This window comes from Podarcis muralis, chromosome 2 (genome assembly GCF_964188315.1).
Source record: "Podarcis muralis chromosome 2, rPodMur119.hap1.1, whole genome shotgun sequence".
Taxonomy (NCBI): domain Eukaryota; kingdom Metazoa; phylum Chordata; class Lepidosauria; order Squamata; family Lacertidae; genus Podarcis; species Podarcis muralis.
In genome coordinates, this window is record NC_135656.1 from 81,134,145 (window position 1) to 81,153,860 (window position 19,716).

The 19,716-nt window shown below is 40.9% G+C and overlaps 1 protein-coding gene across 5 annotated transcripts in view; it reads left to right on the forward strand.

Moving 5' to 3' along the window:
- The window catches only part of CACNA2D3 (calcium voltage-gated channel auxiliary subunit alpha2delta 3), a 487,740-nt gene that overhangs the window by 458,314 nt on the left and 9,710 nt on the right, over nt 1–19,716 (forward strand). For 2 of the 5 annotated variants that reach the window (XM_077924923.1, XM_077924924.1), the window contains one exon: nt 509–620. In XM_077924923.1, coding sequence (XP_077781049.1) covers nt 509–620 — 112 coding nt within the window. Of the gene's footprint in view, nt 1–508; nt 621–19,716 lie in introns of those variants that run through there. The other 3 variants (XR_013391978.1, XM_028719075.2, XM_028719076.2) reach the window with 3 other exon arrangements.

The window sequence follows — 19,716 nt, forward strand, 5'->3', positions numbered from 1 at the left end:
GGGGACATATGCAGTCTGCTGACTGCAAGTTAACCACCTCTGTGATGCAGCCTTCAGCCTTACCATGTCTGTTCACACTGCTCTCCTCAGCCTCTGTGATGCTGCCGGAATGAGCACAGCAACAAGCGTAAGCCAGGTAACCGGGGTTTGTTGGTCAGAGAGTGTTTACAGCACCTTCAGCCCTGTTGTTTTGTATACTAGATACTAAAGTCACGTTTGTTCATGCACACAGTTTAGCTTGTGTCAGAAATGTTTGTGCACCCTGGGTTAGCTAAGGGCAAATCGTGAATATCTAGTTTGATAACATCCCCTAGAAAAATATCATCCTCTTCATAAATGGATTTGTTAATTGTAAAATAAAGTTTATGCATTACCTATATAAATCACAGGGTGGCAGAAGCAGAGTAATGTTTTCATCCACTGTAAGGCGTTTGATATAGTATCTTACACTGTATGATTCTGAGTGAAGTTATTACCAAATTCCATCAATCTCTTTTATTTGCTTTAGCTCAGAGATTGAAACAAACCCTAGAGCCTTGTGACACCGAATACCCAGCCTTTGTTTCTGAACGCACAATCAAGGAGACCACAGGCAATATTGATTGCGATGATTGTTTCAAGTAAGTACTTCATTCTTCCTGGTTGTGAAATTCTAAACTTCACACCAAAATCTGTGCTACAAACTGCTGCAGTTAGTCTAGTCTAATCCTGGAAGAATGGATAACAGTTAAAGTTTGATGTTCATAAAGTTGTCAAGGAGACCAGTAAATGTGTTGGCTATATATAAAAATATGAGTTACTCTAGCTTATTGGAAGAGACTTATGTGTGGTCCTAGCCACCAGGACTCTGCTGGTCAAAGGAGTCAACAATAGTAACTAGTTGCATCACATGGTTGATCTGGGTCTGATCCCATATTCAAATCACCGTATCTCCATCTGATTTATTAGCTTATTAGCTAGTTATAAATTGCAGCTCTCCTAGTGGCTAACTTTGCAATCTATCAACAAACTAGGTGTCCACATTGTTTCTAAAACTGTACTGCAGCTCTTATCACAGATGGCTAGTCCCACTGCAGGTGCCTCACAACCTGGGGAACAGCTGCACAGCCAACCTTTCTTCTGATTTCAGGGTGCAGAGTTTAAAGTTGGATAGAGTGCTGAGTCCTTGTGTCTTCTGAATTGACAACGTCAGCTTTATTGAGCAGTTTCTGTTAGTCCCTTAATGAAGTTTGTTGATCAAAGCCTCCTCAGCTTATTGTTAAGAATTTGTATCCATTTCAGTATTCCTAGCCAAGGGCAAACGTTGCTAAATAAAATGTACAATTTACTGTATATTATTTATATGTGTGCATGAGATAAGATTTTCCAAGTACAGGGTAACTTTTCTGGAGTCTGGCTCTGTAGCCTTAAATAGTACCAAGCATAAAGGAATTAAAAACCCATTTTTCAACCTTCTTTCTGTTAGTTTTAGCTGTATTTTCAGCTATAGAGGAGCTACAGTCACAAGAAGATAGGGACATACTCTTTTAAATAACTTAGGCAACTACATCACAGGGTTGGACTAGATGACTCTCGGGGTCCCTTCCAACTCTACAATTCTATGATTCTGTGTTTGCTTAGTTTTTCTCCACATCCCAGACTACTTTATCATGCCTTAGAACACAATACTCAGCAACTACAATCACGTGAAATTTCTCCCAATACACTTTTTGTATACACTTTTGCCTATTATATGCATTTTTTAAATCAATTTTCCTGCATAAAAATTTTGAATGTTACCTTTAGTAATATTTTTTCTTGCACACTTACCCCCTAGAATACACCTTTATTTGCATTTTTTATTGGATAGCTGCATAATAAAATTTGAAGATGTATGTATCTCAAAAGATAGGGGTTTTTTTTTGTATATTGGTTCAGGAAGTGAAAATTAGTGGATTTTTATTAAAATGTGAACTACATAAATTTCACTCCCATCCTTACCTGGGATTAACATGCCTTGAAATCACTGGGACAGACTTCCAACTAAACATATACATGATTTTAGTACACATTATGGAGTGCAAGTTTCATGTATTCAAAACTACTGGTTGGTTTAACCTATCCCAGGGAGAATCAAGTGGAATGTTTTACTTGTAGGGGTTAGGGAGAAGTGTGAAATGCTAGATGAGACATTTTCTTTGCAAGACAGAAAGATTGGCCATTGTTGTTGTTGTTTATCCACTCGTCACCTTAAGGTCCTGGGGCGGGTTACAACAATTTAAAGTACAGTTTAAAACAGTTTTAAAACTTGCAATTAAAAATGCCATCAACAAAAAAATAGAATGTGAACCTTCTATGTGAACAGATGAAGGGCCGTATAATAGTCATCGTCGTCGTCATCGTAGTAATAATAATATCTGGAGCTAAAGGCCAGGATTTTCATCAGCCATATCTCAGTCCAAGGATTAGCACAAAAAAATGTTTGTCTGTCGTAGTGCCTATCTTATGAGGGATAGCTTAGTCAGTAGATCATGAGACTCTTAATCTCAGGATTGTTTGAGCTCCATACTGGGCAAAATATTCCTGCACTGCAGTGAGTTGGACTAGATTATCCTTGTGGTCTCTTCCAGCTCTACAATTCTATGATTCTATACTTCATACCCTACACTAGGGACCCTGGAGCTGCTTGCAAATAAAAGCAGCAAAGAACAAGGTTAATAAGACTGCATAAAAATAGCAGCACTGTAATAAATTACAGAGCCTGTGTGTGTGTGTGTGTGTGTGTGTGTGTGTGTTTGGCTTATCAAAGAAGGCCTTCCTCAAGAGATAATTCAGTGTTTGTGGCATTGTCCACAACTAAAAATGAATCCAAGTTGCATTGAGTGTTGCATCTTGAAACCAGACATTTGACATGGGAAGCATATAAATTCAGCATGAAAACATTTTTTGAAAACAAGGATTGTCCTGTATATGGATAATTGTAATGGTTAATTTTCTGATGCTGGCAAATCTCTCTTGTTGCTAGCATGTAGCCCTAGTGTGCTGATTAATAATGATGAGGCAAGCCTTAAAACATGTTGTTTATCTTAATTCTAGTGAAGGACTTGTCAGTGGCTTTTGTATTTCTCTTGTTGAGAACATCAGAAATGTGCCTGAATACTAAATTTTCGTATGGCACAACTACTACATTTTTAAAGCTTTTTGAGAGTGGCATTGCAATCTGAAGGTCACCAGACGACTTTCTGTTGTGTTGCTCTACTTCTGAGGTCATGAGGGGACAAACCCAGAGCTGGCAAGTTCAAGGATTGTGGCTTCAGAATGTAATATTTCATGTTGATCTAAGGGGAAAGTTACTTGGATCCAAAAATGGGACCACGCTCAGAAGGTCCAGTGTCCTTGGAATGCACTCTCACTGTTTGAAGCTAATGGCTGTCAGCTGTCAAACCACACTTTACACATCAAGTTGCACTTTGTTCTCCTATGTGACCATTTATTTGCAACCAAGAATCAACTAAACAAGTGAAGATTCATAGTTTTAAAGTTTTGTATCTTTAGACATATTTCTAGGATATGTAGACTTCATTGCTAAATGGAACTATATGGACACATGCGGCTTTGTGAAGTTCTACCCACAGGCGTAAGATATCTTCACAAGAGAATGACTAATGTTACCCAATAACATCTGCGTCAATTGTTTGAGTTTCCAGCAAAGTCAGTCCTAAGAAGAATTTCCACTGTGCCATTACATCTTTATGCCTAAATATACCAACCTAGGAATCAGCAGGGGCGGATTTTGGTCTTTCAGTGGTGCTCCTGTGTGAGGCCAAAATTCAGCCGCTGCCCCCCCCCCCTTACCTTCTGTTCTGCCTCAGTTCACTACATCATAGTTGCAGCACTCCCTAGGCTCAGCACCCAGTACAGTGGAACTGGTCACACTGCCCTAAATCCGCCCCTGGAATGAGAACAGGTTAAGTGGACTGGCCTTCTTTAAAGGAGAATTAGGGAGATACAGGCAACTCCCAATTTACACAGGGATTATGTTCAAAGGTACCGTGCATTTAAGTGAAATCACGCATGTTTGGAACAACGTTGAAAAAGCCTGTGAACATCTCATTCCGTCCCTGCCCGGTTCTGGCCCTTTTTGTTACATTTTTAGGTCACTTCCAGCTTCAGTATGATGTGCGTCTGTGCAGTTGCTCACATATTGGACGTGCCCAAACTGGTCACAGCCTGTATTTTAATTCCATACAATCAGTGTGATATTTTCCACTAAGTGTGTATTAGTGGATGCATGAGGAAGGAAAAACAAAGTTAGATTTGCTTACCATTTCCCTTCTTAGTTTGTGATGGCGGAACAGATGTGTGGGTGGGGTGGCATTCTTTGTACTCCTCTGTCCTTTCCTAGAGTTTTCTTTTACAGTCCAATCCCAATGTTTTCTTGATTTGGGTCCTTGTGAACAATACGAAGGCATGCATCTTTGTGCTGTCCGAGACATAGGATTTCCTTGCAAAATAATGTTCAATAAATCCCAATAACCTCTGGGTTAATGTCTACTTTGTGTTTGCTTTTTCGCGGGAAAGTATTTCCCCTATACCATTATATCTTTATGCCTGAAGTATATGAAAATGCTTTCTCAAATGATGGCAAGTTTTCTTTGGTGGTAGGGAGGGGCCCAATGAGGTTGGTTCTCCACTGCCAACATAAGGACTCTCTTCTTTCAGAGGGGGAGATACAGAACTTCCTGTGGTCTCTAGAATGTCCTTGCAAGGGCCATAGGCTTCCAGGCCCTGGTGCCAAACTAGGCTTCCCTTTCTCATAGAGCCGAGAACTCTGGAAAGCATTCGCAATGCAACCCTAAGCATGCATACTCTGAAACAAATTCCACTGAATTTAATGAGTCCTGCTCACTTGTAAGTGTGTTTAGGATGGCAGCCTTTTGTTATTATTTCAATATTCAAAAAGGCTTCAGTTAAATGAAGAGAAGATTTAATTTAACAGGGCTAGTTTTCTCCCCAGATGAAAGACAGAGATCCAGCCGACTCTTTTAAAGATAATTTCAGGTCAAACGGAATAATATAATTCAGCAGTACTTGGATGAAGTGAGTTGGAAACTGAGTTTACTGAAAATTATAGCATTTTAAAAAATAATAAACTAAGATAATTTTCATAGAAAATCATTTTGTATTCCATAGTGGAAAGAAAACCTCCCTATGTTAGTAATACTCTAATCTCAAGACACTCATTATTTTTCTCTGGAAGCAATGGTAAACCAAAAAGAAATAATTTTGAGTAAGTGTTAGAGGCTCATGGGAACACTTTCGTTCACTGTGTAATTTATTCAATTACTGTCATTAACAATCAACAAATTATGACTTTGGGCAGATTCAAATGTTCTCTTTCTGACAGCATAGTGCTTTCACATGACTTTCTTAGTTCAGAATTCATAGGAAAGGGAGATTTCTTATATAAAGATTCCCTGCATTAAAACTGCATCCTACAACCGGGCTAAGCACTTCTCCCTAATCTATAATGATAAAATGTGAAGCCTAATATTGTTGCTGACATATTGGCACATGAATTCTGAGGTGGTGCCCCTAGGTCCAGTGAGGTACCACATCTGGAAGAGTAAATTTAAATTGCCCCCCTGATACCACCTCTTTCTAAATGTTTTAATAATCTGGCTTGAAAGCCTTTGCAGACACACTTTCTGATCCTGTCCCAAGTCCTACTCATACAACAACAGCCGTATTCAGTTGGATGGATTTTATGCGATGGGCCAGTTTCTTATGACATTTTCTGCCTTTATACTTTTACTTATTTAATGAAATTTGTATAGTGCTTTGCTGTAAGTAAAATGTCCAAGTGTTTGCCCATTTCGTTTTGCTGGACACTGCTTAGATGTTTTCTGTACGCTATATAAATAGTTTTATAAAGAAATAAAAAATGATACTTAACGGTACTGTGTGAATAAGGTGGTGGAGGGGCATCGTAGTGACAGGCCCTACCCCAGCATTCAGTTGAATCCATTGAGTCTATACAGGTGTGGAACTTCCTAGCCTTCTTCAGGTTTTGGGGTGCCCGTGTGAGGACTCAAACTGGCACAGGGGGTACGCACTGGCCTTGCTTCCAGTGACCCTGTGAGTACCAGGCCTGCCCTCTCCTCTCCTCACCCTAAAGGTCCAAAGGGTGAGTCTAACCATGACACTGTTAGAGTCCTCTCCGGTCAGCAATCGGGATTCCTGATTCCTAATTGCATTCAGCTGCATGCAGACCTTCATTCTCAAGGCATATACATCAAAGAAGAACTTGAATGTATTGGGGTCGGGGTTGTTGTGTGCTCTTTACATGCATTCACCCCAGTGCTGGTAGAGGACCTCCCTATAACTAGGAGCCCCAACTGATTGAAAAGAGGCCTACTAGCATGCACAGACTTGCACATGTTGAACTAAATGTTCATGGGTGTTGTCCTCCCAACCAAAGCTTCATCCACCATAATTAATGTTGTGTGAACAGCTGTACTGTCATGGGTCCAGTCACCCTTCAGAAAACTGCAATATAGTGAGTGGCCTCATCTCAACCAAGAGTAATGCAGTTGCTAGTTTCTTAGGCTTGGAAAAAGAAAACCCAGGATCAAAACCTGGAAATAATTAATCCAGTCCTCAACATCCTATACATGGGTGTGGGTTACTTTTCTTTCTTTCCACTTGATATGAAGAAATAACTCGCACTTCATGATGTGCAATGTTTAAATTATTTTCCAAAATATAGACGCCTTAGAGAATGTAGGAGCCTGAAAGAAAATAAGGATTATATAAGAATGCCATTATGGTTATGGTTTGGCTGCTCCAATCGATAATTTTTGTCATCCTATATCCCACTGATTATGAATCTTTTAAATCTTCTACTTAAAAAGCAATTGAAAACAAGCTAGCCCATATTTTTTTAAGCATCTGGGGCTATCAACAAGAACACAAAACTGGATTGCTTTTAGTATTTTCCAGTAAGTTATTCTTGTTCATTTAAAGTGCAGTTTTAAAAAGTAGATTCACACTATTATACTATCGACAGAATAAGGTGGCGGTCCCAATCAAGCAAAAATGAACTGATTGTTCAACTCTAAGCATGGTTGTTCAGAAACAAGTTTCAGTGAGCACAATGGGCCTTACTCCCAACTAAGTGTGTTAAGGCTTGCAGCCTCAGCCACTTTGAAAGCAAAACAGGTATTAGACTGGTTTCAGCAGAGTTATTTCATTCAGTTCAAGTTGTTTTGTTGGTGTAGTCACTCGCTTTAGCTGAATCAAAACTAAAGTTGTTGGGTTGGTTTTTTAAAAAAAAATACATTTTAAAACTATGCGCTGGTAGAAGCAGGAAAGCTATTAGGTTTTCCTGCAACACAACCTTTAGAGTCAGATCTTGATCCTATGAAGAAGAAAAATGAGCACATCTCACAGACCAGTTTTGGTAACATATGAATGTTCAGCCAAAAGGCTGGACGCTTTTGCAAGCTGTTGGGCAAGAGAGGCAGAGCAGGAAAATTCCCTGCACCAATTGGTGCCTTTCTATGGTGGTCTGAGTGAGTGGGTAGGGCTTGTCCCTAGTTAAGGGACAATCTGCCTTAACTCCAGCCTCTCTGTTTGCAGCAGCACTCTCCCTCCCTGCCTGTCTCCCAGCGTGCTTCGTTGTCGCTGCTAGAGGACCATGTAGGAATTTTTCCCAATCTGCATCTTGGATCGCAAATTGTTTTTTTGCCTGCTTCACACTGAATAGCGGGACAGAGTGCTAGATTGTATGCTGTGTTATTTAAATAGGTTGATCTTCTTGATTTGGTCACTTTGGGCATTTTAGGTACAGGAAAAGAAATAGTTTGATTTAGCCTGCCCTTTAGGCAGCTTTCAAGTGATGGGTCAGCCCCGAGGCTCACTTCTTGGACTTGGTTCAGAAGGTGAGATAGGGGCCTCCTTTGAGGCCAAACTCCCTCATCCACCTGGGGTTCTGTGGTCCCGGGGGTGGTGACAAGATAAGGCCTCCCTTCTCACCTTCAGGCTGTGGCCCAGAAATTGGGGCAGGCTTGGAAGCCCCGAATTCCTTAGGCAAGGGCAGGTCGCCCAATGTCTACAGTTATACAGTTTAGTTAGTTTCCACCCCATATTCATCCCCCTCTGCTGATTTCAATTTAAGGTCTAAATAAAAGTGACCCAGTTCAACCCCATCTTATGTCTGCCTCTTTATTTGCCTATCAGGGCGCAAATGATTTCTCCTCATGTTTGTTGTAGTAGTTTTGAAATCTGTAGCATTAGTTAAATTTTAACAATGACATATTTAAAGATTGCACACAATAGAAATAAAGCAGGGCCACTAACTCATATTTATGGTAGTTTTGGACAGAGAGGGGAACTATTAGGATGTTGTTATTCCCAAATACATTCATGGTGAGATTAGGAGTAGTCCTTGGACTTGCTCCCAGACCTCCATCCATCTTTTCAACCTCCCCTTTCCACATGCAGAAGATAATCTGAACCGGGGGTCCCTCAATTATTTTCTGGAATGGAGTTGAGCATCCAGTCCAACTTCCTGTTTAGTGCAGGAAATCCATACCTTGAGCATCCTCAACAGACAGTTGTCCAGCTAGAAAACCTCCAGAGAGCAGACCTCCTATCAAAGTAACTGGTCCCATTGTTGCACTGCTCTTACCATCAAGACATTCAGCTGAAATCTACCCTCTCCCTGTAACTTGAGTCCATTGGATCTAGCCTTGCCTTCTGAGGGAGCAGAGAACACGCTTCTTTGCCTTCTTCTCTCTGAGTGCCCTTCAGGTATTTGAAGAATGTATCTGGTATGGAATGTAGCAATAGCCTCCTGTGCCATTTGTTAACACATGAATAGGTAATATTCATTGGATAGTGGAAGAAAAGGTAGTATAAGGCATTGAGCTGAGATGGAGGCTTTGTTATAGTTTTCCTAAAGTTATCTACATAGGATGAGGCAGAAAGGGGATTGGGGGTCCCAGTTACCCAATTCCTATGATGGAGTAGGAAAAGAACATCATGACATTTTTTGTGAACACTGGTATATACGGTAACTTTCAATTAATAAATAAATGTAACATCAAACCAGGGGAAGATATGGAGAAGAAGGAAGTGTGATTTGGTAGTTTTACAATCCTGCTGGATTTAGGCGGAGAAAGAAAGAGCTTGAAGGAATTATCAAAGAGAGTTGAGATCTGGGATTGGTTAGAGGTTGATTGTAAACTGTTTGGTATGCAAAGGGAAGAAGATGTTTCTCCTGGCATCCAGGAGTCGCACAAGGTCTGTGGTCTGTTGACCAAAGTTTGTACTGTGCTATCAGATTGTACTGAAGGAGATTGCTGTTGATCAGTTTCTTTGGGAGCTGAGATTTGAATTTGTGAAGTTCATCTGAGGACTCTGTTTGCCTGTGCTTTTTTTATATCTAAATAGCAGGGTCCTTAAAATGATTTGGCTTTAATATGATAGAGCACCAGTCTTAGGAGGAATCTGTGTGGTGGCATTTGACATCCTTACACTTTTTTTGTGATGGTGCGATTATAGGAGCAAAGAAGCAAATGCGTATTTCACAGAAATACAAGTTCACCACTCAAAAATTCAAACCAGCTATACTTGGAGCAAATTACAAGCTACTTCTTTCCAAATGCCATTAGCTGTTTTCCTGGACTATGGCTGCAATCCTAAACACACTTACTAGGAAGTAAGCCCCACTGAACACAGGGAGACTTACTTCTGAGTAAACAGTCATGGAACTGTTCTATGAATAGATTTCAGCCCCGACTGTTTGCAGTTGGTAGCTCCGAGAGTGTAGAAACTCTATATACATTCTATGAGTCTTGGGAATAAATGGAATAAATATTGGGAATAAATAATTAACTAAGGGCCCATCTAAACTTCTGTTTGTCCCATGATTTCAAGCCATGGATCTAAGTGGTTTTTATTTTGTCCCATCGCTGTCTCTGGGAAAACCTGGTGTTTAATGTTGAATCAATCTGGTATTTTGCAGATTGATGCTTGTTCCAATTTAGCAGTAAACAGCTGGTTTTCCCAGGGACATGGTCGGACAAAACAAAAACCCCACCTCTCGGACCCATGACTTAAAATCACTTGAAATCACTGGATAAAGGGAAGTGTGGATGGGCTCTTAGCAAGCCTAATGGCCAAACAAGATGTTATAAGAGGAACAAAACTGAAAGCTCTCCATCTCTTTCTCTTCTCTCTTCTGTGTAACATCTAAAACAAACAGCCTATATAATTATGCTGCATGCTTTCCGGGCCCCGTGTTGTATCATTGGTTCACAAGAACAGGGAAACACGTTGTGTGATGTCATTACAATTTCCATTCAACAGCAGAAAATGAAAGAATAGAGTTACAAAAGTAGAGTTACAAGAGTAGAGTTACATGTGCCTATTATAATGTATACCTCGGCCATTGGTTGCTGACATTTATTGTAAGACAACACCCAGAAAGAAACCCAGCCCAGAACTTTAAGATGGGATATTGTACACCTTAAAGGTGTGAGCACTGTCAGTGCCTCTGATTTGCATCAGTGATAAACCTTTTGTACTAAAGCTACTGCAGCATATCAGGTACAATTATAACTTTCCTGAAGGGTAACATTGTTCTGCATCATTTGGCATGAAAAGAAGGCAGATTATATTGAAATTTCAGCAAAGCTGGTATATATGCTTATCCAGGGCATAGGGAGGCAGTAGCTACCACTGAGAATTTTGTGTAAGAGTTTTTCATGCCTAATTTAGAATGAATTTCTGCAGAACCCAGCAACTATTAAATAAATAAAGATCTATACCGGAAGCAAGCAGCACCAGTTAGTGCTGTGAATAGAATTACTTGTAAGCATTAAAATGCCTTTTTAAAAAAATAAACCACTTAAAGCTGAGAAATACCATAAGCTGCTAAAGGATATTGACTTCTGTTGCTCTGCCAAATTGCTGTAAAATGTTAACTTTCACTTCAGTTCCCTATGGGAGAGGAAAATTATATACCCTTCGCATATATTGTTTACTTGTAAACATATCAGCTAACCACATTAAAATTAGCACCCATTTAGGTTCTGTTTGATTTTCTTCATATATAAAGTCGGATCTTGACAGGTATCACACAGTAGAATGCTATAATACCGTATGGGTTGGGTGGGGAAGAAACCCTCCTTAAGTGGAAATGTTTGATTGCCATGATTGTGGGAGCCCATATATAGCCTAGGAGCCACTGGAAAGGAGAGAGGGGATAGAGGAAACCACACTCCTCCCTTCTCCCTTCAGCCAAATTGCCGCAACACGATTGCTTCCCCTTGTTGTCAACCTAGTATCTATAACTGGGAATGCCAGGATTTGAACCTAGGCCCACCTACTTCCCAAGTGATACTGAGCAATGATTCCTTCTCTATATAATCGTTACACCATTATATGTAAGAAACATAATTTTTGTAAGCTAAGCCCTGACTACGTTCAGATGGTAAGTTAAGAACTTGCTTTTTATATAGGCCACCAGCATAGACAGGGTGCATCTAGTTGTTTACAGCTCTAAGTACAGTGGTACCTGAGGTTAAGTACTTAATTTGTTCTGGACGTCTGTTCTTAACCTGAAACTGTTCTTAACCTGAAGCACCACTTTAGCTAATGGGGCCTCCCGCTGCTGCTGTGCCGCCGCCACACAATTTCTGTTCTCATGCTGAAGCAAAGTTCTTAACCCGAGGTAACAGAATTACCCGAGGTAATATTTCTGGGTTAGCGGAGTCTGTAACCTGAAGCGTATGTAACCTGAAGCGTATGTAACCTGAGGTACCACTGTATCAGTCCAACTCTGCAAAACACCATCTCCTGGCCAAAACTGGTTCTGTATCCAGACCCTGAGAGCTTGGTGTGGCACAACAGTGATTTTTGGTGCTTGGAGTGGCTCTGTTGGTCCACTATTTTCCAGTGGGAACTTTGGGCGATACCCAACATTATATGGGTATATTTCCTCTTCCTCTTCTCCTCCCTGCAGCTGCTCCCCCAGCCTTCTTCTAAAGCAGATTTGATATGTGTGAGAGAGGCTGTCAGTGGGAAAGAAAAAGAAAGGGTAGGGGTGGGCAAATCTGTCTGTTTTCTGTTCTTAAGTTCAGTTCACTACTTTTCCGCGTCACTTTGCTATTATTTTTTTAATGCCCTCACAAAAATCATCACCATTTTAGTGAGCATTTCCCCTAATATATACATTTTAATGCAATTTTGCCTCATTTAGTAGAAGCCGTTTCACCTAATGCAATGCATTTTTGTGTTATATATGCACTCTTGTGACAGTTTCCCCTAAAAATATGCATCTTTGTACACTATTTTTAGTTGGAGAATTGTACTGCAAAATTTGGAGAAGTGTGAATTTTGGAGGGTAGCTGCATTTCGGTTTGTGAATTGTTCAAGAAATTGCTAATTTGCTGGGTTCATGTTAAAATGTGATGTAAATCAAAATTCTCTCCCATTTTATTTATTTATTTATTTATAAAATTTGCACACCACCTTTCATCCAAAGCTCTCAAGGTTCACAGCATAAAAAAATAATCTCCTATCACTAGGAATAGGAAGTCCAATTCTGCTGGGGTATCTGCTTCCCAGGCAGATGGGTGTAACTGGATATCATCATTGTACTTTGTTATTAACTCATTTTTAGTTCATAGTTTGGAAGTTATGACAGAGGGGAAGATTCATATTCCCCACCAGGGGAAAAAATATTTTAGAATGTGGATCTCATAATGTATAAGTTGCAATCACTGAATAATATATCCAAGGAGTTTCTGCAAGATGCTAGAAATGTGTGATAGCAAAGGATTTTCTCTGGATATTTTAACACTCACCAAGGATAGATGGGAATTAATAAATATTTTGTACCTTATAAAAATGCACAGCTTTAATATAGGTGAAATGAAACATGTTTCCCATCATCTTTTAAACTTGTTTGATTTGGGCATTCTATACAGTATCTCTCTTATCTTAAAGCTTATTTATGATCTTCAATTTCAAGTGTGCAACAGAACATCTCAATGTCAAGAAGACATCTGCTTGTCACTTTTTCATCTGAGATTGTCCGATGAGTTGTCAAAACTGTACAAATCTATATGTGTTGGCTCTGATCCTCCTTTATCTGTTTACTTTGGAAAGGTTTCATCAATGCTAGAGACTTAAATGAGCTTTGCAGATCAAAGGAGGCCCAAAAAAACTCTTGAATGCATTTGTACTTAATATATAAAGAAGAATTTGAAACATGACAGATTCTTTAAAGGAGTGTTTTGTAAACTTACCAAAAAAAAATCCTTTTGTAATTTGTTTTGGGGTGGGGAAATGAAAGTTTTTCTTAATAGCGATAACTCTTTCTATCAAAAACCATTTCAAGTCCTTTCAGCCAGCCACCTCTCAGCATAACATAGTGTTGCATGCCACCCCAATCTCTGAGCGGCGTGAGATCCCAGGGATTCTGGGCACGTACCTTTACAACCCACCCACCCCCAGACTTATAACAACAGCGATGTCTAGTTTGAAATGCTCATACAGTGATATAAAGGCAAATATTTGTTATTACAGTTTAGGAACCTGTTTCATGCCTGGTCTGACTTTCTGTTCATCTCACCCATTATTGTCCACTCTGAGTGACAGGGTTTCTGTCTTTCACCTCACCTTCTTGCTGCTACATGCCCCACCCACCTAAAATAAAAAAGAAAATAAATGATCACTGTGCTTTTCCATTCAAGCCAATTCTTTTTCATGCAGATTAGTCAATGTGGGTTGAATGCAGACATAGCCATGTTCAGAGTCAGCACAGGCGTCATCACTTTCAATGTGCCTGCTCTAAGCATGACAGGTAAATACGGATCCAGTGTCTATGAGTGGGAGCCAACGTTAGTCCTACTCCGAGTAGACCCATTGAAGTTACTGAGGACTGACTTTGGCACCTTAATTTGAATGGATCTGCTTTGAGTAGGACTTGGCACTTTCCTTGCAGAAACCCACTCTTTACCGTTAAATCAGAGCAAACTGAAAAAAACCTGAATTGCTGTTTGCTTCAATTCAGCAGTAAAGATAAGATTTTCCTGGGGAAAACCTGGGGAAACCGGCAGGGGGAGAAAGAGAAGCACTCGGACATTGACCAGGAAAACATGGAGCTGTTCCTAGATAGCATGAGGCAAAAGGTAAGGGTGGATGAGCCATACTGATTTCATGAGAACTTAGTAAATAAGAATCCTTAGGATTGCAGCCAAATACTTATGAGGAGTTGAGCACCAACCGCTAGACCATTCCAACATCTCAGATTCCATTGCATGAATATTATGTCAGTATATTTGAGTAGGATCGGCTTGCCAATTTAATGTTAACAGTGGAAGAGAGAACCTGTTGAAGGGTAAACTGTGTCAACATTTCCACAGTTTCCTTTCTGTGGGGAGGAATCTGTGTATAATGATGATGACGACAACAACAACAACGACAACAACAACAACAACAACAACAACAACTTATTTATACCCCGCCCATCTGGCTGGGTTTCCCCAGCCACTCTGGGTGGCTTCCAACAGAACACTAAAATACAATAACCTATTAAACGTTAAAAGCTTCCCTAAGCAGGGCTGCCTTCAGATGTCTTCTAAAAGTCTGGTAGTTTTTCTCTTTGACATCTGGTGGGAGGGCGTTCCACAGGGTGGGTGCCACTACCGAGAAGGCCCTCTGCCTTGTTCCCTGTAACTTGGCTTCTGGCAGCAAGGGAACCGCTGCATGTGCATTGCAAAGATTTGCTTTGGCAGGGCGTGTTTCTTCTATCAAACAGGGTTGTTGTGTTTAACTCTGCAGTGCTACTTTCTTTCTGGTGATTTTGTGCCTTGATAGAATGTGCAAAGACAGACCTTTACCTAGGAGACGTTATCATCTCTGCCTTCTCCAACCTTGCCAATTGTGAACTTCTAGGACCATAAGTGTAGTGACAGGAAGGGCTGTGTGCAGAGTTCCTAGATGAACCCAGATTGAATTGCGTCCAAGCCCAAATGAATTTGGACCCAGCTTGTACTTGGACTTGACCAACACCAGTCCCCCACTTCCTCCTGCCTTCCCTAAGCAACTTTTATTTATGAAAGGGGCAGGGTGACCAGTGGCAAGCGTGGTTCTCTGGTGGAGCCAGCACAGTCCTTACTCTAAGCCAGGGTAAACTATTATGAATCAGGAAGCCTGAGAAACTACAAATCGCAAAAACTCCAGCAGGAAATGGCTGTGCTGACCTAGAGCATGCTCAGTAACATCTGGCCCAGTGAAGAAGAAACCTGGAGCCCTTCCCACAACCAGTCCCCCCAAGTCTTCACAAGGTCCTCTTTGACTGAAAGGGTGGCAGGGAGCACTGGAGACAATTTTCCATGTTTGGTTTTTCCAAGCTTTCGCAGAAATGGCTTGGAAAGACCCAAAGTTTTTCCAAGGAGATTATGAAAAGGCTTGGAAAAACTGAATGCTTTCTGAAGCTAGCAGAGGGGAGCTCACCCATGACTAGACCTTTTCTTCCCCCATCCACAATCTGGGACTGACTATATTTCTTCTTGTAAAATACTAATAACAAGGCATTGCTGAAAAGTCCAAGGAATGACTTTCCATTTGTAACATACCGCAGAAAAAGTTAAACCTAATGATTATAGTTTACATAGGGAGGGGATTATTTTAAACACAAGGAGACTTTTATTGTCATAATATTTTCAGCTAAGTCACTAGAAATATATGGGAGGAATTGTTTGTATTAAGAAAATTGATTAAAACTGGAATAGAAATACATTTCAGCCAACTTTAAAAAGTTAGATATTCCTGTGAATCAGCCCTTATTTAGGTAAGGATTTGTTTTAGTGAATAATAAATCTTTGCAGTTGATTAGCAATGTTTGATTGATGAAAAGCAAGAATGCAGCATTCTCTGCCATCTGCAGTGATCTTGGTGCTGCATGTCAGAGAATGTGAGGTTTAAGTAATCGTAGAATATACCTTCAGCACCGGAAAAAACTCAAAAGTGGTTCACAAGCCAAAGGAAATGTTTTTATTGCATACACAGCACCAAACAATATATTAATGTGGCTGTGGAAAATAAAATTTATTCACTGTTTTGTTCTACTGTTTTATTAGTGTTCCAACTTACTTGAAGAAGTGCCTTTCCCGTAGTTTATGACAGAGACAGAGGCCCTTCTCATAGAAACACCAGTGTTGATAGTAAAGGAGATTGTGAATGCAAGAGGAAGCTTTCTTATTTGTGGCACCCCATTTCTGGAACTCCCTCCTGGGGGAGATCAGGGAGGATGAGGTAGCATTCTTGTTCCTCCAGGAACACCTCCAGAACCACTTTGCATTCTTGTTCCTCCAGGAACACCTCCAGAACCACTTTGCAAGTGGTTAGGTATATTTTTGTACTATAGGTTTTATAACTTCCATTTTAATTACTGGATGTGGTTGACTGGGTTTTATGTTGTTAGTTGCCTTAGGCACCCTTTGGAGAAGATGGGTGGGCTATTGTTGTTGTTGCTTCTGCTGCTGCTGCTACTGTTATTTACCGTACATACTGCTTAATGCCCAGATAGGCTTTTAAGCAGTTTACAAAATAAAACACCAGTTTCAGAAACATTAAACTATAAACATCCACCATTAAAATACACAATACAACAATCCTATTGAAGCATTACTGCTGCTGAAACAGGAGATTCAGTTTGAAAGATTAAGGGATATAAATTTAATGAATAATAAACAAATGATAACTCTTATTTCCAGCGTAGAATAGGAGTTGTTACACTAAATTATACAGGGAGATTAAAACTAATTCCCTGAGTCCAAGGTTCTTTCCCCACCGTCCATGTGTGATTTAGAACTGAAGGGCAGTAGAGAAGCAAGCTTATTACTCTTTGACCATGAACATATTGTTGGGGGTGGGGGCTTCCCACACAAACCTTGAGCCCCTGTCAGTAGAGCACATGGAAAACGTTCAGCCCATGTCGGTTTGTTGTGTCTGTTGTTGTTGTTGCTGCTGCTGTGGCTGCTGCTGTTGTTGAAGGGGAGGGGCAGAGTGCAGCAGGAGATGTTTCTGATCACCAGTTATTTTGGGTCAGAGGCTGAGCATTTGCACAACGGCAAAGAACCTCTCCTACTCTGCCAACTTTCCCATCTCCAGTCCTCCTCCCTCCTGCATTGGAGGGATGCATGTGAAGATCTGCTTTCCTGTATTATCCTGGAAAAGGAAAGGCAAAGTGTGGGATCTTATTAGGAGCAATTCCTCTTATAATCTGAAATGCCTCAGTCCTGCTCTCTGCACACTATAATATAAAACTTCAGACAGTTTAGCAATCGTTTTTCAAGAGAAACAATGGGCCCCATATCACTGGAGGGGGGTGTTCAGTTGTTCTTTCTATGTGTAGGCTCTGTAGGGAAGAATGACATGGAACTGCACTCAGTGGCTGCACCCTTACATTGTCACACCTTGGTGGCCTGCCTTCTCACATCCATGTGTTCAGCACCACGCCACATATAGCTTACGCTTGTTGGCACACTGCACAGTCAGGAAACCCAATCACATAGGGTGCCCAGTCCAACAGAATACCTTACAGCATACATTGCAGATGTTTCATTGGATGTGCTGCAAGCAGGGTGGACTTCAGAAGCAGGGCCAATAAACACAGTTCACACAACTTGCACATGGCGGGGATGACTGAATGGACCTAGATGCACAAATGCTTCAGACAAAGTCTGACCTAAAGATTTATCTTTTCATGTATCTAAATCTAAGGTTCACTGAGCCACAGCTACTGGAATACATATTATTATTTTAAATTGTCCCAAAATGTTCCATTCTCTATTTCATCTACTGTTCAAAATCCTGAGCAGCCTAATTTATGACGGCAATATAGATGTTACACTCATTCATGGTTTCTTTTCTTTTTAAAAAATGGATATGAGAGAAATGTGAGTTAGAAGTATAGCCAGCAGCCTGGAAAACACATTACAGGACTTGGAAACCAGAACAACAGATATCTGCATGTTGAACAGTTGAAGTTTGTTCCACTCCATTAGGGTTTGGTTTATGCAACTGACAATTATGTGAGTAACAGATATTTGAGTATAGGCTGTACATCATTTTCCATTTACGACATCCTGATGTGTGTGTGTGTGCATGTGTGTTTTCTTTTTTAAACTTAAACCAACAATAGGAAAAATCAAAATGTGACAGCTATGAAATGAGATCCCATAGTAACCACTAAAGAATGCAGGCTAAAATAGAATGCCTGAAAGTTAGCTGCCTATCTTGGGCCCCGTAGGAAAAGGGCTTTGTTTTAACAGGTGCCCAGCACCTATAGCACCTAAGGAAGTCAATGAGCCCTGCAGTTTCTCAGCCACTGTGGCCATCTAGAAGCCTTCTTTGGGCTACCCACAAGGCCTACAGTCCCTATCGGGCTTTTGTTTTTTTTTTTAATAGCAGACTAGGCCTTCCTGTCCCCACAGCAGTGTGATCGCACACATTTTGAAACACACATATCCCTTGGGTTCGTGATATTGGCTGACTGGTTCTTTGGATCCTGATCCTCTGGAAATGAACTCATGCCCTGGGGGTAAAAAGCTTCATTGTTGATTTTGCAGGTTTAAATTGTTTAATCGGGATTGAAGTTATATTCTTGATGGCCCTGCCATTTTTTCCAACTGAAGTCACAATCCAGAAATCTGTGCAACTGACTTGGCATACATAGCAAGAGGCCTTCAGGTGTCCCTGAAATAAACAGGCCCTTCACACGTCCACACGTGTTTGGTCATAATGCCTGGCTTATTGGTAATCATAAACCTAAAATTTTTTCTGACTGCTGTTGCTTGATTGTGCTGTATTTCCAGTGTGATATGTCATCCTGGCCTAAAGGGTACATATCATGGGTAGGCAAACTAAGGCCCGGGGGCCGGATCTGGCCCATTCGCCTTCTGACGCGGATGGTCAAGGAATCAGCATGTTTTACACGAGTAGAATGTGTCCTTTTATTTAAAATGCATCCCTAGGTTATTTGTGGGGCCTGCCTTGTGTGTTTACATGAGTAGAATGTGTGCTTTTATTTAAAATGCATCTTTGGGTTATTGGTGGGGCATAGGAATTCGTTCATTTCCCCCCACAAAATATAGTCTGGCCCCCCACAAAGTCTCAGGGACAGTAGACCGGCCCCCTGCTGAAAAGGTTTGCTAATCCCTGGATATGATGGGGGATTCTGGTCCTTTGCAAGAGCAGGGAAGGCCTTGCTTTGCCATCTTTAGCTGTGGCAAGAGTGACTGTTACTGCTGAGAAGGGTCTTTCTCAAATACAACCTTGTCATGGCGCACGCGAGAAGGTTTCTTCCCTTGCTTGTGCTGCAGAAGTAGTGGCACCATGAGTGTCAAGACTCAGAGGCCCTCTCTTTCCCTCTGGGCAGCCTACCTTGGCTCTGGTGCCTCTCCTTTGTCAAGGCTTGTTCTTTGGGTACTGCATACCCCTCCTTTAGCTCTCTGCAGTCCAAGGGCCCTCCATCTCCCTCAGCCTGCCATAATGAAAGGCGCCTGCACAAGTTCACTTCTAAATATAAAGGCAGCATTTGTGGTCTGTGGGTATGTGTGTCCAAAAAAGGAGGGATTGTCCAATCAGAAAAGGCTCACATGACCAAGGGCGTAACTTATCAAAATGTACAGCTATTCGACTATTTCCAAAATAAAC